We start from the raw sequence: 24,305 nt of genomic DNA, 5'->3' as shown, positions 1-24,305 counted from the left end.
CCTATTGCATACTAGGCATTGTGAACATGCAGGTATTTTAGCAAGGATCCTTCCTGGGGTTAGTGCCAGTAACAAGAAATAAGGATCCTAAAATACTGAAATAAAACTTGTGCGCTGAAAGTATGGTAGGTGTGTGTGCGCAGGCATATTCTGGAAATTCAAAAGACAACTCTTGAGTTCTTCCCACCACTTTGTTGGATCTAGGGATGGAACTCCAGTCATCAGGCCTGCAGTCAGTCACCTTTACCTATTCAGCCATTTGGTCATGACACCAGGAAATCTGCCTGTCACTATCCCTACCCTACTCTGGTTTCTTTATTCCTCTCCCTGTCACCTTGGGAAAGATAAGATTTAGGGAAGATGGGATTTGGGAGTAACGGACTGTCTGAAAACATATAGGTCATTCTGGGCAGCCCAGGACTAATTGCACTGGACTAATTGCCTTCCTACCCAGAAAGATGTGTCCTGGGGTTAGGAGATCTTGATCCATGAAATAAAGATAACTGGAACTGTTAATGGTGGTCCAAGATGCAATAACATCTATATTCGCTCTTCAAGAAAGCTGACATGTACTCTGGGTCTCCTAAACCTGCTCAGGTGCCCAGGAGATGTGTGTGATCTCTAGCCAGGATAAATAAAGGTGCACACCACCACACCAGGCTGTTCTCCTTTTTTGTCTTTGGTTTTTTTTCTGTTTGTTTGTTTTTTTGTTTTAAGATTTTATTTATTATAACAACATTCTGTTTCCATGTATATCTGCACACCAGAAGAGGGCACCAGATCTCATAACGGATGGTTATGAGCCACCATGTGGTTGCTGGGAATTGAACTCAAGACCTTTGGAAGAACAATCAGTGCTCTTAACCCCTGAGCCATCTCTCCAGCCTCTGGTTTTGGTTTTTTGGGTGGGTGTGTGTGTGTTTTGGGGGGGAGGGCATTCTTTGGTTCTTCGAGACTGGGTTTCTGTGTGTAACAACTCTGGCTGTCCTGAAATTCACTTTGTAGACCATGCTGGCCTAGAACAGAGACCTGCCTGCCCCTGCCCCAAGTGCTGGGAAGTGCGCCGCCACCACCTGGCTTGTACTCTTTCTTAATAGACATTCTTTAGTCATTTTGAGGAGAAAGTAAAAAGCTCCAATTCAACAAGAAGATTGGGCTGGGTGGTGGCAGCATAGGCAGGAAAATCTCTGGCTTCGAAGCCGGCCTGGTACACAGAGCTACACACAAAACCTCTGTCTCGAAAAACCAGAAAAAGAAAACAAAAATGTATTGCTTATTTAGCCCTCAGAGAGGCCAAGGAACCATACACCAAGATGAAAGGAGCCACATATTTGTATTATTACGAGTAATCCCTCAAAGGGAACCTCTAGTTGGGAAGATGTAAAAATCAAGATTCTTTTGCAACCTCAATGTGCTGTTTGGGCCCAAATCCTAGTGAACTAGGGTTCCCATGACTTTAAGGCCCCCGGTGCTTGGGCTCTCCGAAGGATGTCGAGTTCCAGATTCTGACTTCGGGAGGGAGGGCAGGGGCAGCCATTTTAGGACCAGAGGATCACGTAAAAGATCTTTGCACACTGGGAACACTGGGGGCCGCCATTTTAAGAGCAGTGCTGTACGGCACCTTGACTCCCCGCGGTGCGGGCACGCACAGGCAGCCGCCATCTTGGCCAGCCACTGCGGGCGCTGCCGTCCGTACGCGCAGAGTCGCCCTGTGTCGCCCCTCCGCTCCTCAGGGCACCTCCACCCGGGGCTGCTGTCTCTGTGCCCGCGGAAACCCACCCTTCCGTCTGCGTAGTTCTTTCTGCTTTGGTTGGGCGCCTGTGTGAATGCTCGCAGCTTCTGTGCGCTCGTTTTAACAACCTCCCCCTGGGGGCGCTCGCGCGCCTCATACCCCGCACTCTCCAGCCCTTACCATGTCTAACCCGCTGGACTGGCCCTGTTCCCTGGATGGCAAGTGTATCGACTAAGGATCCTCTTTCCCAAGAACGCTAACACAGGCGCTGCCCTCTGAGGCTCTGGATGACTTTATTCTTCAAATGCCTTTACCCTTCCAATAGCTCCAGGTGAGACTGAGACAGGCACCCGGGCACCCCCTCTCTATTGCCTGAACGGATCACAGAGGGAATCAGGCAGGATTCGGGCACATTAGCGGGGTCCATCTGGATGGAGTAAAAGGTGCTTGCAGTTGGCCTCAAAGGGTGAGGAGATGGGGCAGACAGACCTGGGGGTAAGGAGGGCTTGTGCTTGAACTAATCTCATGATAGGTAAGGGTAGACGCGCTGCTACAATTTCCTATCTAAGGGCGGGTCTCGGAGGGGGAGGTAAGTTCTGAGGAGAAACAGAACTCTTCAGAGGAGGGCACAGAAGAACTTCTTCTCCCGGAAGGGGTTTTCCGAAGTGGGCACAGGAGTGATGAGGGGGTCCTCACAAGCGTGGGCATCACAGTAAGTCATCAGGTCTGCTGCTGCCTTGGACACCTGGGGCACAGCCAGGAGGAGAAACATTAGCCAGAATTCCTGAAAGGGACTGCAGTTCTCTTCGCCAAACAGGCTGTCTTTTAGTTTCTAGTGCCCTTTGAGACAATCCTTTCCCCCCATCCCACAGTCCTCGGGAACAGCTTTGCTGACAATACCCAGTTTCCTCCTCTGGCCTCAGGGTGTCTAGAAAAGAAGCATCTTTTTTCAGGGGTTTGAAACCCTGCAGCTGAGGCCTGGAGAACTAATGGGAGCCAGGGTCGCACCCACCTTTATCCGGCACAAGCTGGCCTCAATCTTAAGCTGTTCCACCATCTTGCGTGCTTGGCCAATACTCATAGTGCTGTTCACAGGGGTCTCCCCTTTCATCCTGAAGGAAAGACAGACATCTCAGTTCTCTGCTGAAGGACTCAGCGCTTCAACAACCACACAGCTGCGACTGTGCCCAATATATTGTTCCCATATTATCTCCACTCTCCAGTGGCCATCCCATCTCTTTTTCTCAGTGGGGAGAATGGAGGAGAGATAAGAATCTCTCCAAATCCCTGTGTCCCAGTCACCAAACCATGCAAATGGTTTAAGGATTTCCAGTATTGAGCCAAATATGTTTCCAGCAGTGAAAGCCTCAGTCAGAACGAGCCCCACCCTGAAGAAATCACATCAGCCATCTGCCCCATAAGCCCTAACGAGAGAGAAACAGGCTGCTCTGTACTCACCTGAAATGGCAGGCGGCAGCCTGGGATGTAGGGTCAGTGGGGAGGGGGCACCAAACCTGCCTCAGGTAAGTGCCCCACCCTGCAGAGACGTGCAGCTAAAAATATCTGTAGCAGTGACAGCTAATGCAGAGAAGGTCACAAAAATGCGCAGACTGAAGGTCCTTGGGAGGGTGGTCTCAGTTACTGCAGCTCAAGCACTGTCCAGATGGCTGGTACCTGAAGGATGAAGGATGCTAGAAGGAGCTGCTCAGATTCTGGAGCGTACCAACTGCCTGGCCAGTGGGGGAGGTCTGGCTGCTCTTTGCATCCCCTGTGCACACCCCCACTGTTAGTATCTCACTACCTGCCCCTGCCCATTGTAGAAGTCCTTAGTCTGAACTAGAGCCCTCCCCAAAGGACCTGAGGCGGAAGGAAGCAGGCTCCCCTCTTAAGTGGGGTGGTCTGGGCCTGCCTGTGACAGCCCCTGCCGCAGAATCTGTACTGCTGTGGGAGACCCTGCTCATTTGAAAATCTGACATCAGCTGGGCTGCTGCACCCCCCCCCCAACTCTGACAGAGCACTCAGCACCCGAATCTTCGTTTCTTTCACAGTGACCCTCCCTCCATTCTGCAGATCCAGGAAAATGTGACACTCTACAGGTGATGAGCTTCTAGATCAGCACTTCCTAGCCACAAGTGACTTGAGAGGGGAGATCCAGGGGCCACAGAGGTAACCATCAGGAAGATATCTAAAGAAATGATACAGCAAAGAAGAGAAGCTGGGGGGAAGCAGACATGCAAAGACCAGATGAAAAAAGGATCAGATAAAGAGGAGGTAAGGGAGGTACGGAGCTAGGGCGAATACTATGGACCAGAGGGGCTTCCTGGAGTGGGGAGTAGGGTGGCAAGCGGTGGAGTTGGGGAGACAGGGAATTGATTCGAAATTTTTCATCTGATTTGAATAGACTGCTACTATTCAAAAAGATGTGCACTGGAGGACGCTGTCTAGAAGACGCCTCTAGGTTCAGAGACCTAGTCTCGTTTTTGTAGGGATTCTGAAGTTGGCTGCATCACGCGGGTCACAGAAGGTCGATCATGCAGCATAAAAACTGGACACTGAAAGGAGCTGAAATGCTCCTACGCTTGACTAGCTCGGGGACAGCAAGCCATCTGCGCAACACACAAGATTCGGGCTCAGGCAGGGTGCAAGGTTCTCAGGGCGAATGAGGCCCTTCCCCTCCACTCCCCTTGGACACCTAACAGGCCCAAGGAGCGATGCTGAATGAAAACAGCACCCCTTTCACCACCTCCACTCCACCCACCCCGCCTGCACTGGAACCGTTCTGGGGTGAAAAGGCCGGTGTTGAAGGTTTCGGCGGAGGGCCTCTAGAGGAGGACCAAAGGGACACTGCTGAGTCTCAGCCTGCTCCTGGGACTATCGTGGGTTCTGGATGGGGAGCGCGCTGTCCTTTTGGTGGCTGAACTGGATGAATGATCCGACAGGGACAGTGGAGAGCACAAAACAGGAGCGAGGCATCTCCTATAGGCCCTGCCCCCTGCGCAAGGGCCCCGCCCCTGCACGAGCCCTTCCCCTGCGCTTAACTGGCGATGACAGAAGGGGCGGGGCTTTCTCGGCAGCCGGAACTCCCCTCTCTAGGTTGCTTGGGCAGCCTGGGGCTGGTGAGTTGGGCGCCAGCCTCGCTGCGGTGGCCGGCGTCGTCCACCGCGTTCCCGCAGCAGTGGGCGCCCTCTCCGCGTCGCTCCGCAGGTGGGCCGCAGGGCGCTGTGCGGGGTAGGGATCACACCCTAGGTGAGCGAGCACAGGTCCAGGCGGAGGGGAGAAACTCAGGCGGCTGTTCGACCTTAGGCAAGTCTCTCATCTTGCAATTCCTGGCATTGAGGATCCTTGTCGTCTGCGCTTTGAGAGAGTTTTAAGGTTCTCATTCTGTATACGAATAATGCTGTGAATGTATCAAGGAGTTTTTTTTTTTTTTTCCGGGCTCCGGTGACTGAAGGAAACTCAGTGGATTAAGGTGAAGGAGTAATTGGAGGAGGGATGCTTGTGAAGCAATGACTTTGCTTTGTCCTGTCTCCAGTTCCTCAAAGCCAGTTTCATGAGTTCTCTCTCTCTCTCTCTCTCTCTCTCTCTCTCTCTCTCTCTCTCCCTCCCTCCCTCCCTCCCTCCCTCCCTTCCCCCTTCTCTCTCTCTTTATTGTCCTCAGCTCCCTGGGGAAAAATAGCTATTTTTTCCCCTCTTTCTCCAGGAACCTCCAGCTGCTCTATCCCATGGCCAAGGGTATCGTCCCTGTGGAAGACCAACCAGGAATTCAAAGCCTGAAGCTGGGGCTAGATCCTCTGCTGTCCCCATCATGGTCAATGACCCACCAATACCTGCCTTCCTGTGGGCCCAGGAAGTAGGCCATGTCTTGGCAGGCCGTGCACGCAGGCTGTTGCTGCAGTTTGGGGTGCTCTTCTGCACCATCCTCCTATTGCTCTGGGTGTCTGTGTTCCTCTATGGCTCTTTCTACTACTCCTACATGCCGACTGTCAGCCACCTCAGCCCTGTGCATTTCCACTACAGGTGAGAAGACTGCTCCGTTAAGGTTGAAAATTACCCCAAGGACTCCTGGATCACCCTCTGTGGAAAACCATTATTGATAGAGGATGAAACCTTACCCCAGGGTGTTAACAGGACTTCTCACCTCACAAGCCAAGGCTGGAGCATGTCTGGGCTGGCAGGGCCATAGAGTTCTAGATCTACCTGTGCTGCTAAATTCTGATTAGAAACCTAGAAAAAGAACCTGGTCACATCTGTAATGCCAGCACTTGGGAGACTGAATTGGGAGGATTATCATGAGTTCCAAGCCAGCCTGGGCTATAGGTTGAGACCTTGTCTCAAAAAGAATTAAAAAAAAAAAAAAAAAACAAAGACTAGAAAAAGAAAATTCACTTTTAGACTCTAGTAATTAACTCTGCTCTGTATAGGTTGCATAAAACCTTTTAAGTCACTGTAGAATTTCCAGCCAACTCAACCCCTTGGGCATCTAAGAATTACCCCGACTTTTAAAAGCACAGGAGGTATTAGGAAATAGCTCCTTTGCCTTTTAGTTTACTGCCACTTACCCACAATGGTCTGCACAGTAACAGGATAACTTACCTCCTAGAACATTCCCCTTTTACTCATGCTGCCAAATTCTCTGTGTGTCCCAACAGTGGCTATAAGACTAGGCAATCAACAGATACAGAAAACAGTTTTAGAATCATCAATTTAAAATCTTTTTTTTTTCCTTGGTTTTTCCAGACAGGGTTTCTCTGTATTGTTTTGGAGGCTATCCTGGAACTCGCTATGTAGACCAGGCTGGCCTCAAACTCACAGAGATCCTCCTGCCTCTGCCTCCCAAGTTCTGGATTAAAGGTGTGTGACACCAACACCCGGCTGGGAACATGATTCTTATACATGTAATTTAAGAAAAGCAGCACTTGGGCTGGAGAGATGGCTCAGAGGTTAAGAGCACTGACTGCTCTTTCAAAGGTCCTGAGTTCAATTCCCAGAAACCACATGGGGAAAGGGAAGGAGGGAGACTAGCCTCTGGAGACAGGAGCAGCAGGAGAGAGGAAACAGGGTGGGAAAGAGGGGGAGAGAGAAAGAGAGAAAAGGATGGGAGGTGGGCAGGGCCCTTTTAAAAGGGAACATAGTAGCCAGGCGGTGGTGGTGCACACTTTTAGTCCCAGCACTCGGGAGGCAGAGGCAGGTGGATCTCTGTGAGTTCGAGACCAGCCTGGTCTACAAGAGCTAGTTCCAGACAGCCTCCAAAGCCACAGAGAAACCCTGTCTCGAACCTCCTCCACAAAGAAAGGGAACATAGGGGCTGGAGAGATGGCTCAGAGGCTAAGAGCACTGACTGCTCTTCCAGAGGTCCTAAGTTCAATTCCCAGCAACCACATGGTGGCTCACAATCATCTGTTATGAGATCTGGTGCCCTCTTCTGGTGTGCAGATATACACGGAAGCAGAATGTTGTATACATAATAAATAAATAAAATCTTAAAAAAAGAAAGAAAGAAAGAAAGAAAGAAAGAAAGAAAGGGAATGTAGTGAATGTGCACAGGTGGTACCCTTAGTGGCTGCAGCTGAGGGCGAATCCTGTCAACCCCAAGGACAAGCCAGTACAGATGTCTGAATACTAACAATACATAGAGGAGATATCAGGTATGAGCTGTGTACCCATATACCATGTGCAATTTTGTCTATAATTTATTTTAAAAGATGTATCCATGGATCCTTTTAGAGGAATATTTTCTTTTTTTTCAAACTAGGCCCCAGACCAGAACTACTGGATCAGAGTCTGTAGGGGTAGGACCCTGAAATCTCATGCTCCGAGCTCTTTAATGGAGCCTGTAGAAACACCTGAGTATCCTTTGGTTCCTACCTATAGGTTCCTACCTATAGGTTCTAGGAAAAGGAATAAACTGAAATGGTGGGAAGAGAATGGAAGCCTTTTTTTGATATCTCGAATCTCTTGGCCACATTTGTTCTCCATTTCTCAGTAACGGAGAATAAGGGGTGGATGACAGGAGTGAGACCAGGTGTGTGGGCAGGCAGACGGGCAGGCAAAGTAGGGTCTGTAACTTCACAAAGTATCATTCATCCCTTCTCATTTAGGACAGACTGTGATTCCTCCACCGCCTTGCTCTGCTCCTTCCCTGTTGCCAATGTCTCACTGGCTAAGAATGGACGTGATCGGGTGAGTATGAGAGCTAGAACCAGGCAAGTTTTGATGGCTTGAGAAAGATGTGGAGAGCAGGGATTGAGCAACAGAGATTTAAGAGGAAGGCTCTGAAGCAAGTGGAGCTTGAAAAGAAAATCTAGAAGTTGGTCCCAGTCACTATGACACATACCTCTAATCCCAGCACTAGGAGGAAAAGGCAAGATTAATTCCAAATTTGAGACCAGCTTGGCCTGCATAGCCAGATGCTATTTCCTCCCAAAAAAGAAAGAGGGGATGGTGGGGAAGGGGAGTCACAGTTGGTAGAGTACTTGCCTCATATGTATGAGGCTCTGAATTCAATCTCCAGTATCAAATTAAAATCCAGATACTTGTGTGTGCAGCAGGCCTTAGGAATGATCCCACCTTGCACTTATCACTTGAGTCATAGCTCATAAAGTTTTTGTTTTAGGCCCAAGTGAACAAATCAGCTAGTAGCAACAGCATGGCATCCCCTCAAGTATCAGAAGCTAATATGTAAGGCCAGACCAAGTGTAGTGGTCCATGAATTTAATTCTAGCACATCTGAAGCAGAGGCCAGCCTGATAATACACTGTGAATTCCTGTGCTAGTCAGAGCTACATAGTGAGACCCTGTTGTTTTTAAAAAAGCTACAAAGTTACACACACAAACCTGTCTTGGAAAACCAAAAATATAAAATTTAAAAGATCAGCATTGCATGGTTGGCACATGCCTTTGATCCCAGCATCCTGGAGGGAGAGGTAGGTAGATCTCTGAATTTGAGGCCAGCCTCGTCTACATAGACCAGCCAGGACTACACAGAGAAACCCTGTCTCAGAAAACGAAAATGTATATAAAATTATGTAGTTAGCCGGGTGGTAATGTCAAACACCTTTAATACTGGGACTCTGGAGGCAGAGGCAGGCGATCTCTGTGAGTTTGAAACCAGCCTGGTCTACAAGAGCTAGTTCTAGGATAGGCTTCAAAGCCACAGAGAAACCCTGTCTCAAAAAATCAAATAAATACATAAAAGTATGAAGATGATTAACAAGTATGTGTTACCTGTTATCACAAAAGGTACTATGCCAGAGGACTGGCCAGATAGATGCCAGTGTGACTGCAGCAAACCTGGCATCTGTGACAAGTGTACATGGAGACCGCCTCCTTCTCTACTTGGAAGGCCGTGGACGCTCCGATAAAGGATAGGATCCCATGCTTAAAAAGGACCTCGACCATCAGCATCAGGTTTTTTGTTTGTTTAGTTGGTTGGTTTTTTGAGACACAGTTTCTCTCTGTAACAGTCCTGGCTGTCCTGGAACTCACTATGTAGACCAGGCTGGCCTCAAATTCAGAGATCTACCTGCCTCTCCCTCCAGAGTGCTGGGATTAAAGGTGTACCCCAACTGACACTGGTTCAGTGTTAGTTTGACTGCATGAGTTTTTTAGTTGTTAATCTTAAGTTGAAAGTTACTTTTTAGAAGTGGTATTTAAGAAGAAATTGACTTTATGATAGGGTGTCAGCTCTTGTACATTGGCACACATCTGTAATCATAGCTATTTAAGTTGACATAGGAGGGTGTTTTTTGTTTGTTTTTTGAGACATGGTTTCTCTGTGTATCTCTGGCTGTCCTCGAACTCTGCAGATCCACCTGCCTCAGTCTCCCAAGTACTAGGACTAAAGGTGTGCACTACCACTGCCTGCTGGAGGATGTATTCTGGGCAAGATAGTTCCAGACTAATCCATATTGATAGGCTGTCACACACACACACACACACACACACACACACACACACACACACACAGCCCATACTAGAGAGGCAGAGGCAAGAAATCTAGCCTGGGCTACATTGAAAACAAATAAAAAATAGTTAGCCTTGCAGTTGTGATCACCACATCTCAGCTTCCCACCTGCTGAAATTAAAGGCATGCAGCACCAATCCAGTCTGGAAGTGGGTGATCTCAAAGTTGCCTTTTCCTCCTAAGTGCTTATAAATAAGTATGAACCACAATGCCAAGCCTGGAGATATATATATATATATATATATATATATATATAATATATATATATATCCTGGAACTAGCTCTTGTAGACCAGGCTGCTGGTCTCCTCACAGAGATCCGCCTGCCTCTGCCTCCCGAGTGCTGGGATTAAAAGTGTGCACCACCAACGCCCAGCTATAGTTTACTTCTTTTTTTTTATTATTTATTATGTATACAATGTTCTGCCTGCATGTATGCCTGCAGGCTGGAAGAGGGCACCAGATCTCAAAACGGATGGTTGTGAGCCACCATGTGGTTGCTGGGAATCGAACTCAGGACCTCTGGAAGAGCAGTCAGTGCTCTTAACCTCTGAGCCATCTCGACAGCCTATAGTTTACTTCTTAAGGCATGCAGTTTTATCACTCTTATTTGTTTACTTTGAGAAGGAGTTTCACTATGTAGCCTTGGGTGGCTTAGAACTTGCTTGTAGATCAGGCTGGCCTTGAATTCATAAAGATCCACCTGCCTTGGACTGGAGAGATGACTTAGAGGTTAAGAGCACTGACTGCTCTTCCAGAGGTCCTGAGTTAGATTCCCAGCAACCACGTGGTGGCTCACAACCATCTGTAGAAAGATCTGGTGCCCTTTTCTGGCCTGAAGGCATACGTGCAGACAGAAAACTGTATACATAATAAATAAATAAATAAATAAATAAATAAAACTTAAAAAAAAAATATGGCCAGGCATTGGTGGCACACGCCTTTAATCCCAGCACTCGGGAGGCAGAGGCAGATGAATCTGTGAGTTCAAGGCCAGCCTGGTCTCCAGAGAGAGTGCCAGGATAGGCTCCAAAGCTACACAGAGAAACCCTGTCTTGAAAAACCAAAATATATATGTATACATATATATGTATACGTGTGTGTGTGTGTGTGTGTGTGTGTTTAAAAAAAAAAAAAAAGGATCCACCTGCCTCTAGCCTCCTGGATTCTGGGATTAAAAACATGTACTGCCATGCCAGGAGTTGTATCGTTTTTAGTAATTCAGTGTTGTACACACACAGACGACACAAATAGATAAATTTAATTTTTTTAACTAAATTACTCTGGATAACAAGATGAGCTGCCACTATCGTGATTGTGTAAGAGCTGGCTAGGGAGGCAGAGCAGCACTTGCTTAATTAGTAAGTGAGGGCAGGCTGGGCCCAGGGGGACAACTCCAGCAGCACACAGGCCTGAATCACAGATGGCCCAGTTGGCAATGTGACTGTTCACTTTTGTAAAAGAAATGCAACAGGGATCTTTTCAGAATAACTTAGTACTCTGACTCAGACCTAGGAGCTAACTGGGTGAGTGTGGTGGTTCATGCCCAAAATTTCAGTACCAGTTGCCGAGGCAGGAGAAGTTCAATGAATCAAGGCTATATAGTAAGTGCTAAGCCAGTCAGAGATACATAGAAAGGCCCTGTCTTAAAACAGGGTTCCCAGCTGGGCAGTGGTGGCACACCCCTTTATTCCCAGCACTATGGAGGCAGAAACAGGTAGATCTCTGTGAGTTCAAGGCCAGACTGGTCTACAAGAGCTAGTTCCAGGACAGCCAGAGCTACACAGAGAAACCCTGTCCTGAAAAAGCAAAACACACAAAAAAACAAAATATACGGGGTTCCCTACCTGACAACCCTCACCCCCAAAACCAGCAAACAAGATAGAAGTCTGGAAACCAAGGTGTCCAGCGACCAGGAGGAGGCAGCACTGAGTCAGGATTACTTTTTTTTTTTTTTTTTTTTAAGTGACTAAAACAAGCCAGGTAGCTGGCAGTGGTGGTGCACACCTTTTATCCCAGTACTGGTGAGGCAGAGGCAGTCAAATCTCTGAATTTGAGGGCAGCCTGGGTTACAGAGTGAGTTCCAGACCAGACAGAGCTATGCAGTGAGACCCCATCTCAAAACACCACAAAATTTTTTTAAAGAAAATGGGTGTTGTTACCTTGGGCAGGTGCTGATGTATGGACAGCCATATCGAGTCACCCTAGAGCTTGAAATGCCAGAATCCCCCGTGAATCAAGACTTGGGCATGTTCTTAGTCACTGTTTCATGCTATACCAGAGGTGGCCGAATCATCTCTACTTCTTCACGCTCAGTAAGTGCTTGAAGATAATCCAGGAAGTAGTGCACAATGGTGGGAGAATCAGTAGGTATGGCTAGTACTTCCAGAGAAGACTTCCTGGGCTCTGAGATCAGGCCCCAACCAGGACAAGTGAAGAATCGGATTAACAAGTCAAACATTTGCCAAACACCTAGAGTAGTCTAAAGAGTTGAGCTGTTCTCAGAACAAGTAGACACCAGAAACACACCAGCTTTGAGAGAAGTGGCTTCATTGCTAGAGTTTTATGGTAACCTTCCTCTTAGACTAGGAAGAAATGCAGGGTTCTTAGAAACACGTATCGGACACACATTCAGCACTGGACCCCATTTAAAACCACATTATGAATGTCTGCATTCAAGGGCAGCTTCAGGGGTGGGACATGGATCCCAAACCAGACAGCAGACTACAGGGGAAAGGTACATGAGAGCAGACTGCTTACCTGAGGCAGGTTTTTTAGAGAAGGGGACTTGAGTGACTTAGAATGGAGAAATGAGGGTAGCAGGGAGACATTACTGAAACAGGTGGAATGGCTGGGTGAGGACTGGGGGTTAGGAAAGGAAGGTAAAGCAACAGGGGGCCCAGAATGAGCTTATGGAATACATGGAGTGCTCAAGCATGGTGCAGAAAACACCTGTCCCCAAGCAGCCATTATGGTCCTGTCAGGTGATGCTGCATTACCGCTCCCAGCTGCTCCAGATGCTTGACACACTGGTGTTCTCCAGCCTCCTGCTGTTTGGCTTTGCTGAGCAGAAGCAGCTCCTGGAGGTAGAAGTCTACTCGGACTATAGGGAGAATTCGGTAAGTGGGGTGATGGGGTAGGAGACAGCCCTCTAGTTGGCCCAAGATTGTACCTGAGAAGCCCATGAGCAGCCACCTGCAATAGCCACAAATGCCGGACGTAGCGAGAGCAGCAGGAGCCCAGCCTGACTCTGCCCTCTCCTCTCCCCTCCCCATGCAGTATGTGCCAACAACTGGAGCAGTTATTGAGATCCACAGCAAGCGCATCCAGCTGTATGGAGCTTACCTCCGAATCCATGCCCACTTCACTGGGCTCAGGTAAGAAGCCACGGAAGGAAACCCTGGCAGCTTTCCTATGACCTGCCCCCAAAAGGAAGAGAGTTCCAGGCAGAGATGACTCGTAGCACATCATCATATTTCACAAAGGCCAGAGGCTCTCTCCTCCCTAGTTTGACTGTGTGGATTGGCTTTTAAAATAGCTTCTTAGCTGGCCGGTGGTGGGGTATACCTTTAATCCCAGCACTTGGGAGGCAGAGGCAGGCAGATCTTTCTAAGTTTGAGGCCAGCCTGGTCTCCAGAGCGAGTTCCAGGACAGCCTGTTCTACAGAGTGAGTTGGGACAGCCAGGGCTACACAGAGAAACCCTGTCTCAGAAACAAACAATTTTTTAAATTTATTTTATTTTGTGCATATGAGTGCTTTGCCTGCATGTGTGCCTGTACCGTGTGTGTGTGTGCATGTGTACCACATGTGTGCCTGGTTCCTAAGGAGCTGGGAGTTTCCATGTGGGCGCTAGGAATTGAACCTGGATCCTTTCCAAGAATAGCAAGTCCTCTTAACCATTGAGCCAACTCTGCAGCCCCATCTTTTAAAATCCCACATGAGATGACACACCCTGTCATTACGGCACTGGGAGGCCGAAGGCAAGAAATCTCTCGCTACAAAGCAAGACTCTCAACATAAATAATGAAAAGAAAATTAAAGGATCCTATGAGCCAGATGCAGTGTTCTGTGTCTAGTCCCTGCTACTCAGGCAACATAGTGAGGTCCACATAGATCACCACCCACCCAGCCCTAATTACAAAACTATTAAAAAAAAAATGTAATCTAACTGCCTTGTTCCATTGGCTCAGCAAGAGTTGGAGTGACAAGAGAGGTCACAGTTGAAGCCAGTATAATGCTGTGGCCCTGTGATACTGAGGCTACCTAAAGTCCTTGGCCTTCATTAGAACCTGGTGCCGTGTGATCTGGTCATTGGACTGGGGAGTGGGTGCCATAGTGGCAGAGGACAGCTGCAGCCAAGCTCCCTCAAGTTGTCCTACAAATATTTCTGCAGTGATAGAGGGTAGTGCTGTCTGGTAACTGCTGCTTTCTTCCTGGCCCTGTCCCCACCTCAGGTACCTGCTGTACAACTTCCCTATGACCTGCGCCTTTGTGGGTGTCGCCAGCAACTTCACATTCCTCAGCGTCATCGTGCTCTTCAGCTATATGCAGTGGGTGTGGGGGGGCATCTGGCCCCAACACCGCTTCTCTTTGCAGGTCTCAGGGGCAAAGACCCTGCTTTTCTTCCTTGGTGGTCCTTGCTGGCGATCAGGGGCATGTTAGGAGTAGGGCATGGTTACTGCACAGGGAAGGCCGGCTTCACTGCTCGGTGGTTACTCCTCCACAGGTTAATATCCGACAAAGGGATAGCTCTCGACAGGGTACCCAGCATCGGACCTCTCGCCATCAGCCAGGTAAAGGAGTTGGTTGACAGTGTCTTTAAGAGGTAGTTTGGTCGGGTGAGAGGGGCTGCCTGCCTCGAGTATAGAGATACATCACTCTGAAACTGAGAGTGTAAGGAAAGGCTGAAGGAGGTGGAGTTGAACTGCAAGCCAAGCATAACCACTGAGCCTACCTGTCCTCTGTTTACCGGACCTGAAGGCCAGGAGTCTACGCAGCAGTCAGACGTGACAGAGGATGGTGAAAGCCCTGAAGATCGCCCAGGGACAGGTATGCAGTCCCTTTTCCTGGCTCGTCCACAGCATTTCCCTTCAGTGCCTACATGTCACACCTCTGTTTCCCTTTTGGCTGAAGAGGGCAAGCGGTCTGAGGAAGAGAAACCACCACGTCAGCCCCTGAATGGAGAGGAGGAGCAAGAGCGGGAGGCCAGTGATGGTGAGGGCACCCTGTAATGGAGTGAAGTGTGGGTGGGAATGCCACGCCATCCATGTTAACCTGTCTCATTCACAATTTTGTTTGGCCCTTTCCTGGCTCTGGTTCAGGCTCCTGGGAAGATGCAGCTTTGCTAACAAAGGCCAACCTGCCTACTTCTGCCTCTACCTCTACCTCTACCTCTGCCCTTACCCCTGAGACTCTGGGTAGCCGTGAGCCTTCTCTGGGCACCATCAGGCAGCGTCCAACATGCTCCAGTTCCTGAACAAAAAGATGCCTCACATTCCAGCACTTTCCCATCTGACCCTTCTCCCCTTGTTGTTCCTTTAATAAACTATTTTGTGCCAGGTGCTTTTGTGAAGGTCAAAGGACAAATTTCAGGGGTCAGTTCTCTCCTTCCACCATACAGGTTCTGGGGAATCAAGCTCGGCTCATCGAAGGTTTTGTTTTGTTATGTGAATGAACCTACATAAACTACATGAGCACCACATGTGTGCAGGGACCCATGAGGTCTGATTCAATGTCAGATTCCCTGTAATTGGAGCTACAGACAGTTGTGAGCTACCGTGTTGATTCCGGGAACTAAACCCAGGTCTTCTGTAAGATCAGGAGGCTCGCTCTCTCTCTTGACACAGGCTTTCTCTGTGACTTTGGAGGCTGTCCTGGAATTCACTCTGTAGACCGGGCTGGCCTCTAACTCAGAGATCCACCTGCCTCTGCTCCTGAGTGCTGGGAATAAAGGAGTGTGCCACCAACGCCCTGCCAGGATGCTCTCTTAAGCACTAAGCCATCATTCCAGCCCTGAGCATCCATTTCTTTATTTGGTTTTGGTTTTCCAAAACAGGATCTGTCTGTTTAGCTCTGGCTGTTCTAGAATTCACTCTGTAGACCAGGTTGGCCTCAAACTCAACAGAGATTCGCCTGCCTCTGCCTCCTGAGTGCTGGGATTAAGGACATGTGCCACCACCGCCCAGCTTTATTGTTTCTGTGTGTATGTGTGTGCTTCTCTGTGTGTATGGACATGTATGTTGCTAATTCAGAGACCAGAAGAGGGTGTGAGATCCCCTGGGACTGGAGTCATAGATGGCTGAGCCTCCCATGAGTGCCAGGAACTGAACTTCAATCTCTGTAAGAGCAGCAAGCACTGCTGAGACATCTCTTCAGCCTGCAGTGTTATAAAATGGTACTCGAGAGGTGGCAGACAGACAGATAGGCAGACAGAGCTTGAGTGGGAAGTTTTATTGGAGGAAAGGGAAGGGAGAGGAGAAAGAGAGGGAGAGAGACAGGAAAAGTCCTATCGTCCCTTCAGCAGAACAATGAGAAAGAGAGAGCAGAAATGGGTGGAGTTTTCCAATTAAAGGGCCTGGGTATATATACACCTGCCTTGCACAGAGGGGTGGGGCCAGGTTTGCCTGGATTATAACACTCAGTATGTTTCCTTTTTATTTTTTTTATTTTTCGGGTTTTTTTGTGACAGGGTTTCACTGTGTAGCTTTGGAGTCTGTCCTGGAACTAGCTCTTGTAGACCAGGCTGGTCTCGAACTCACAGAGATTCACCTGCCTCTGCCTTCCCAGTGCTGGGACTCAAGGCGTGCACCACCACCGCCCGGCCAGGCGGTAGGATTTAGACCTAGATCTTCCAGGAAAAGCAGCCAGTACTCTTAGCCACTGAGCCATCTCTCTAGCCCCTGTATTACTTTCTTTCAAAGGATAATCTAAGAACATTACACACTCCAAGGAGATTTATGTAGTTTAGGATCTAATGTCCCCAATTATACTCAATAAATTTTCTTTGTACTAAGTCAGGAAATGATGAACACCTATATATATGGCAGCTACTGAGACAGGAATGTTGTTACAGCCCCCCCCCTTTGTCTTTTTGTTTTGCTTTTTGAAACAGAGTTTCTCTGTTTCAAACACCTTGGCTGTTGTGGAACTAGCTCTGTAGACCAGACTAGCCTTGAACTCACAAAGCCTGTCTCTGCCTCTTGAGTACTGGGATTAAAGCATGTGCCACCACTACCCGGCCTGTTTTCTTTCCTTTTTATATCTTTTTTTAAATGTTATTTATTTATTATGTATATAACATTCTGCTTCCATATATATCTGCACACCAGAAGAAGGCACTAGATCTCATAATGGATGGTTGTGAGCCACCATGTGGTTGTTGGGAATTGAACTCAGGACCTCTGGAAGAGCAGTCAGTGCTCTTAACCTCTGAGCCATCTCTCCAGGCCAAACAGCTGAGTCTTACCAAAGGCAGCCATCCTTTTTACATCTTTTGAAACAGATTCTTAGAGGCTGACCTCAAACTTTTAGCAATTCTGCTGCAGCATCCCAAGTACTGAAATACAATCTTGTATCACCTATGCAGATATTTTATGACTTTGGTTTGTTTTCTTTGGTAGAGTCTCACTATGTAGCACAGGCTGTTTTCTAATGATTCTGCCTCAGCGTCCCTAGGGCTGAAAATTTCAGGCTTGTACCACCACACTCAGTGCAGCTGTTTCCATCCATAATCTAGGGAAGAAACCCTATCCTGGCCAGTAGAAGGTTTCCTGCTCTAGCCATGTGATTCTCTTCTCCCCAAGGGAGGGGGATTGTGTAGGGCGGGTCTGGAGAGCGACACATCATTCTGGCCTTTATACCCCTCCCTTCTCTGTCCATTGGGAGGCAGAAGACAGGAAATGACTGCCATGGATGTGGTGGGATTTTCACTAAACAGCATTTTGTAGTTCAGGCCCCATACCATCCACAGATGTTTTTCTGTCCAGTACCAGCCAGGTGCCCTCCCTCGTCTGGCCATTCTCTCGCATCCCTTCACGTGACTGCAGCCTTTGGATTCTCAGTTCTTGGCTGCTTTCCACACTTCATTCCTGTCAGAACCCAGGCATCCTGGCCTCCAGCTGAAAGCACTGCATGTGGCTCCCCCTCTCCCTGGCCCCGTGACTCAGTCCCTCTGAGGGAACCAGCCCTCTTCTTGGCACTCAGGGGCTAGGTGGTGACATCAGAGTCGAGGGATATAAAAGTTCTCAGCCAAAACAGAATTTGAAGATACAACCTGACAGTGGCCTGTGACAGGGACCTCTCGGCCTGATGTCCACCGTTGTCTGGAGGCAGATTCTTACTGTGTCAAGGCCTACCCACTGGTGAGAGGTCGCTGTGGGTCCCGGCAAGAGGGTGAAGAGGGAGGATGCTGGATTGGTGGGAGAGCATTTGCACAAATTCAGGGAATAAGGACTCCCATGCCTATCCCATCTTTTTCTTCTCTCTCCTGTCTTGTTGGTTTTTGTTTTGTGTGTGTGTGTGTGTGTGTGTGTGTGTGTGCATCTTACTAAGCGTTGTTTTACATAGGTCAGCTCTCTGGGCAGCAACCGATTCTTTGCACCTTTCCTCCTTGAGCTGAATGAATAAATCTGTGTCCTCCTCTTCCCCTAGCACTTACATTTGTTCATCCATTTGCTGCTGGCCTCTAGCACTTTGCATGGTGCTGCCCAAACATCTGTCTCTCATCTGTGGGACTGGATTTCATTTTTATCCCAAACCAAGCACAGTCAGGCCTAGTGACACACACTATTAATCCTAGTGATTTGAGGATATAGACAGGAGGGCCAGGAGTTGGAAGACCAGCCTCAGACCAGTCTCCCCCCACCCCACCCCATCCCCCCAAAAAAAAACCCGCATTCAGAAGCCAGCTGTCTCAGTCCCAACTCTCCTTTGCCCATATTCATCCCATGTTGTGCTTTTCCCAGAGGTCTTCTGGAAGGCACGGCTGACAGCATTTACCCAATCACTCCTTCCCTTCCAGACTCCATGTTGGGCTCCTTTTACCTTCTGTGGCTTGTGGCTATGACCACCTCCTTGGTTTCTAAGGCTCAGATCTTGACCCCCCAAGACTATGAGGAAGAGGACGATGAGGCAGTAACTACACCTTCAGTGGCTGTGCCTTGCGACTATGACCGTTGCCGCCACCTGCAGGTGCCCTGCAAGGAGCTGCAGAAGGTTGGGCCAGTAGCCTGTTTGTGCCCAGGGCTCTCCAGGGAAGATGAGCAGCCAGACCCTCCGCGGCTGGGAGAAGTGCAAATTGTGGCTGAGGAAGGCTGCGTGCTTGTCCACTGGTGTGCTCCCTTCTCTCCCGTCAATCACTACTGGCTTCTGCTTTGGGAAAGCAACGGAGTCCCACAAAAGAGTGGCCCCCTCAATGCAACAGTTCGGAGAGCAGAGCTGAAGGGACTGAAGCCTGGAGGTACTTACGTCCTTTGTGTGGTGGCTGCTAACGAGGCTGGTGAAAGCCATGTTCCTGAAGCAGATGTTGAGAACTGGGCTGACCCTTCCTTTGGGCCTTGTGGAAAGCTTATCATGCCGCCTAGACCTCTCACCCTGGTCTACGCAGCCATGGGAGTGGGCACAGCTCTGGCTCTGCTGAGCTGTGCCGCCCTGGTTTGGCATTTCTGCCTTCGTGAGCAGTGTGGCTGCCCACGACGTTAGGGTACAGCCCAAGCGTCAGAAGCTCTCTGATGGGAGTCTCACCGACTAGAAACAACTCCGGTGCATTCCAGCCGCATCTGGAGAGACCAACCCACTCCCAGGAGGAGTGTGGGGCCTGCTGCCACCGGCATCAGCCGCACAGCCAAGCTAGAGCAGAAGCCCAGGCAATTGGCCTCGGGACTGAGAGCTTGTTTAGTCCCTATGGTCACTATGTCCTCTGAGGTCTAGGAAGGAGTAGCAATTATTCCTTGGGGGGTCAGATGTAAGTGATTTAAGCTTTAAGTGCTTGAGGGGGTTGAAATCGCATACATAACATAGGTACTTACATATAGCCAGTTAAAATGGAGCTGTTTAAGGTCCTGCATGGTGGTCTCTGGAAGCAGAGACAGGCAGATCTCTCGGAGTTTCCAGGGCAGCTGGAACTACATAGAAAAATCCAAGTCTACCCAGATTATATCCTGAGACTCTGTCTCTTAAATAAAATAAAACAGTAGTTAAGAACACTGGTTACTCTTCCGGAGGACCAGAGTTCTATTACCAGCACTCACATGGCAGCTCAGAACCATGTGTAATTCCATTTCCAGGGGATCCAATGTCTACTTCTGACCTCTGCCAGCAGTAGGCACTCACATACATGCATATATATATATATATATATATAATATATATATATATATATATGCAAAACACTCATACACATAAAATAAAAATAAATTTAAAAACGTAAACTATCCATAGCTCATAGACCTTCCATGGCAAGCAGCAGGCCAGGTTCATCCTGTTGGCTGGAGTTTGCCAATACAAGTTATGCTTTCTCAAAAGTGCTCTGCAACTCTGAGTGCCTTCCACATATATTCTGAGAATAAACTTCCTTCCGTGAGGTAGAGTTGAGGCTGGAGCTATGATGCCCTTCTCCTACCCATGGTTTAGTAAGGATGAGCCTGTTCAGAGTTCAGCTGTGTCGGGGACACTGAGAATTAGGGATCAGCATGAGCTGGAGGAGTCAGAAGGCCTAAGCTGCAGCCTATACAAGTTATCGTTTTTTATTAGTTATTAACAGTTTATACCAGTGACTCCCCCAAGTGTGTGTAACTGTCTATCCACTATAATAACATTAAAGGCAAACTAAAAGCATTGTATTTTCAGTTTTTGTGGTCCTGTTTAATTTCATCACTTCTCAGCCTCCTGGCCAAGATCAAGTGTATTTTTCAAAGTAATATGTATACTTCCAGTTTGTGTTTGTTTGAGATAGGCTCTCACTGTGTAGCCCTTGCTGGCCTAAAACTCCCTCTGTAGACCCAGCGTGCTTGAAACTCACAGAGATCTTCCTGCCTCTGCCTCCTGAGTGCTGAGATTGAAGACATGCACCACCATACCTAGCTGCTTTGATGTTTGAGTCTGTCTCATAAAATAAGCTTGGCTAGTCTGCTACCTTCCATGCAGTAGTTCACCATCGCATTGAATTTGTGGTAATCCTCCTGCCTCAACCTTCTGGAACACATGCCACCATACCCAACTTCGAAATGTATTTATTACTTACAATTCTTTTTTTTTTTTTTTTTCGAGACAGGGTTTCTCTGTGTAGCTTTGGAGCCTATCCTGGCACTCGCTCTGGAGACCAGGCTGGCCTGGAACTCACAGAGATCCGTCTGCCTCTGCCTCCCGAGTGCTGGGATTAAAGGCGTGCGCCACCAATGCCCGGCTTACTTACAATTCTTAAGCTTTTATAAAGTTCTTGTATGCCATGGCACACATGTGGAGGGCAGAGAACAACTTTCAGGGGTTGTTTCTGTACTCCCACATTCCTCCCTGGAATGTGGGTTCCAGGGCTCAAACTCAGGTTGTAAACCTTGGCAGCAAGGTCCTTTACCTGCTGAACCATCTCACAAGCCCCTGAATTTATTTATTTTTATCCTTCTCCCAATTTATTTTTGAGATTATGTGGATGTAGAAAAGTTTGTTACAAATTGTTACACAGTATAAACCTCACTTTTACTAATCTGATAACTTTTTGAGGTATTGGAGTTGAATCTAGAGCCCTGGAAATGGTAGGTATGCATTCTACCATAGAGCTATCTATATTCCCAGCAAGGCCATGGTCTTAGTCTACATGTGCACACTGTTCCAGGGCAGTAGCTATACTGAGCTGAATTATTCTAGCCCTAGAACAAAGCTGTTATTACCCAAGGTCTCAGTAAACTGATATAGGGAACCTAGTCAAAAATTAAAAGGCAACCCTGAAGCTAAATGTGGTGATATGAGCCTTGAATCTCAGCACTCTGGATTAGGCAATAGGATCTCTGAGTTCCAGACCAATTTAGGCTGCATAAGGAGTTCCAAGCCAGGCAGGGGGCGCCAGTGAGGCTCTGTCACAAGAATGAGTTACTTGCTTAGTTTTTGGGGGTTTTTTGTTTGTTTTATTTTGTTTGTTTTGTTTTAGTAATTCTCAGTAATTAGTAATTAAAAGCATCATTGTTCAAACTGGGCAGTGGTGATGCATGCCTTTAATCCTAGCGCTCGGTAAGCAGAGGCAGGAAGATCTCTGTGAGTTCAAGACCAGCCTGGTCTACAAGAGCTAGTTCCAGGACAGCCGCCAAAGCCACAGGGAAACCCTGTCTCGGGGGGGGGGGGGGGGGGGAAAAAAAAAAAAAAAGTCCAGGCTTGGCATTGTGGTTCATACTTATTTATCGGCTCTTAGGAGGAGAAGGCAACTTTGAGATCACCCACTTCCAGACTGGATTGGTGCTGCATGCCTTTAATTCCAGCAGGTGGGAGGCTGAGATATGGTGATCACAACTCCAAGGCTAATTATTTTTTATTTGTTTTCAATGTAGCCCAGGCTAGCGTTCTTGCCTCTACCTCCCTAGTATGGGCTCGTGTGTGTGTGTGTGTGTGTGTGTGTGTGTGTGTGTGTGTGTGTGTCAGCCTATCAGTATGGATTGGTCTGGAACTATCTTGCCCAGGATACATCCTCCAGCAGGCAATGGTAGTGCACACCTTTAGTCCTAGTACTTGGGAGACTGAGGCAGGTGGATCTGCAGAGTTCGAGGACAGCCAGAGATACACAGAGAAACCATGTCTCAAAAAACAAACAAAAAACACCCCCTATGTCAACTTAAATAGCTATGATTACAGATGTGTGCCAATGTACAAGAGCTGACACCCTATCATAAAGTCAATTTCTTCTTAAATACCACTTCTAAAAAGTAACTTTCAACTTAAGATTAACAACTAAAAAACTCATGCAGTCAAAACTGACACTGAACCAGTGTCAGAGAGAGAAAGAGAGAACCAGTCTCTCTTTAATTAGAAAGAACAATTACATTCCCAACTGAGTATGCTGGATTCACAGTTAATTAAGAAAAACTTTCACTGTTACAAGTTATGTATAGAAGAAGGCTGGAGGCTTACTGATTAAATTACAAAATCCTTCAACAACAGCTTCTGATGTAGTGATTAAATATAGCAGTCAAATCATTTTTTGTCTTTTAAATTATTTATTCATTTCATATGAATTGGTATTTTACCTGCATGTATGGTGTGCCACATGGGTGCTTGGTTCCAGAGGAGGTCAGAAAAAGGCATTGGATACCTTGAGACTACAGTCACAGGCATTCAGGAGCTGCCATGTGGGTGCTGGGAATTGAACTCTGGTCCTCTGGAAGAGCAGCCAGTGCTCTTAACTACTGAGCCATCTCACCAACCCGTCTCCTTTTCCTTTGGGTTTTTCTTTTTTTTCTTTTTTTTTTTTTTTTTTGAGACAGGGTTTCTCTGAGGCTTTGAAGGCTGTATTGGAACTAGCTCTTGTAGACCAGGCTGGTCTCGAACTCACAGAGATCCACCTGCCTCTGCCTCCCGAATGCTGGGATTAAAGGCGTGCACCACCAACGCCCAGCTCTCCTTTCAGCTTTTTGTTTGTTTTTTTGAGACAGGGTTTCTCTGTGCAGCCTTGGCTATCCTGAAACTCTCTCTGTAGACCAGGCTGGCCTGGGACTCCCAAGTGCTGGGATTAAAGGCGTGTGCCACCACCCAGCTTCTCCAGCCCTTCTTATCTTAATGCTTATCTGGGTGAAATAATTATTTTACATATTTTGAAACTTGAAATTCTCTTACTCAGCAAGACCAAATATTCCAAGTGCACACTATGTTCCCATAAGCACACACTCCTTTCTGGAGGATGCCAGCTTACCCCTTAGCTATATAACTATAGGTGATCATATAAGGGTCATGCTAGATTTGACCAGCATATGGTATTTTCCTACTTTTGAGAAGTTTTGTTGTTGTTTTTTTTTTCCAGACAGGGTTTCCCAGTGGCTTTGGAGGCTGTCTTGGAAAGGCTGTACTAGCTCTTGTAGACCAGGCTGGTCTCAAACTTACAGAGATCTGCCTGCCTCTGCATGCCGAGTCCTCGAGTCAAGTGCTAGGACTAAAGGTGTGTGCCTCCTCCGCCCGGGGAGAAATTCTGTTTCCCCTCCTTCCCTCCCTCCCTCCCTCCTCCCTCCCTCCCTCCCTCCCTCTCTCCCTTTCTTCCTTCCTTCTCACTGTGTAGCCCTAACTGGCCTAGACTTGTTATGTAGATCAGGTTGGCCTCCAACTCTTGAACATCTGCTTGGCTCAGTTACAGCCCTAAACATGCACTTATTAGGAGGTAGTATAATAATCACAGTTACTGCCGGGCAGTGGTGGTGCACGCCTTTAATCCCAGCACTCGGGAGGCAGAGGCAGGTGGATCTCTGTGAGTTCGAGACCAGCCTGGTCTACAAGAACTAGTTCCAGGACAGCCTCCAAAGTCACAGAGAAACCTTGTCTCGAAAAAAAACAAAAAAAAAAACAAAAAACAACAACAACAACAAAAAAATCACAGCTACTATTGATATTGATAACATGCACACTAGAGATTTTCATAATATT

At 47.9% G+C, this 24,305-nt stretch overlaps 2 protein-coding genes across 9 annotated transcripts; one reads left to right on the top strand and one right to left on the bottom strand.

Annotated features, from left to right (window-relative positions):
* Window positions 1-1,931: 1,931 nt before the first annotated feature.
* Bscl2 (BSCL2 lipid droplet biogenesis associated, seipin) lies at window positions 1,932-20,542 on the top strand. Of its 8 annotated transcripts, none has more exons than XM_027408345.2 (12): window positions 1,932-2,063; window positions 3,781-4,003; window positions 5,433-5,749; window positions 7,831-7,912; window positions 11,866-12,009; window positions 12,679-12,813; window positions 12,974-13,071; window positions 14,150-14,291; window positions 14,422-14,488; window positions 14,676-14,744; window positions 14,829-14,909; window positions 18,715-20,542. In XM_027408345.2, the coding sequence occupies exons 2-12, from the start codon at window positions 3,926-3,928 to the stop codon at window positions 19,392-19,394; spliced, it is 1,893 nt and encodes a 630-aa protein (XP_027264146.1). In that variant the 5' UTR covers window positions 1,932-2,063; window positions 3,781-3,925; the 3' UTR covers window positions 19,395-20,542. The 8 variants fall into 8 exon arrangements, with proteins under 8 accessions (XP_027264146.1, XP_035297881.1, XP_027264149.1 ...); XM_035441990.1 differs by lacking the exon at window positions 18,715-20,542 and adding an exon at window positions 15,017-15,274 and having other exon boundaries at window positions 1,940-2,063; XM_027408348.2 differs by lacking the exons at window positions 1,932-2,063; window positions 3,781-4,003 and adding an exon at window positions 4,782-4,936.
* On the bottom strand, window positions 2,009-4,740 carry Gng3 (G protein subunit gamma 3). Its single transcript, XM_027408356.2, has 4 exons — window positions 4,491-4,740; window positions 3,191-3,406; window positions 2,745-2,844; window positions 2,009-2,477 (listed from the first exon to the last, which is right to left on the bottom strand). Exons 3-4 carry the CDS (start codon window positions 2,841-2,843, stop codon window positions 2,349-2,351), a joined length of 228 nt encoding a protein of 75 aa, XP_027264157.1. The 5' UTR covers window position 2,844; window positions 3,191-3,406; window positions 4,491-4,740; the 3' UTR covers window positions 2,009-2,348.
* Window positions 20,543-24,305: the final 3,763 nt, after the last annotated feature.

The sequence above is a fragment of the Cricetulus griseus genome, chromosome 3, assembly GCF_003668045.3.
Source record: "Cricetulus griseus strain 17A/GY chromosome 3, alternate assembly CriGri-PICRH-1.0, whole genome shotgun sequence".
Lineage (NCBI taxonomy): Eukaryota > Metazoa > Chordata > Mammalia > Rodentia > Cricetidae > Cricetulus > Cricetulus griseus.
This window is presented reverse-complemented; position numbering and strand designations above follow the sequence as displayed.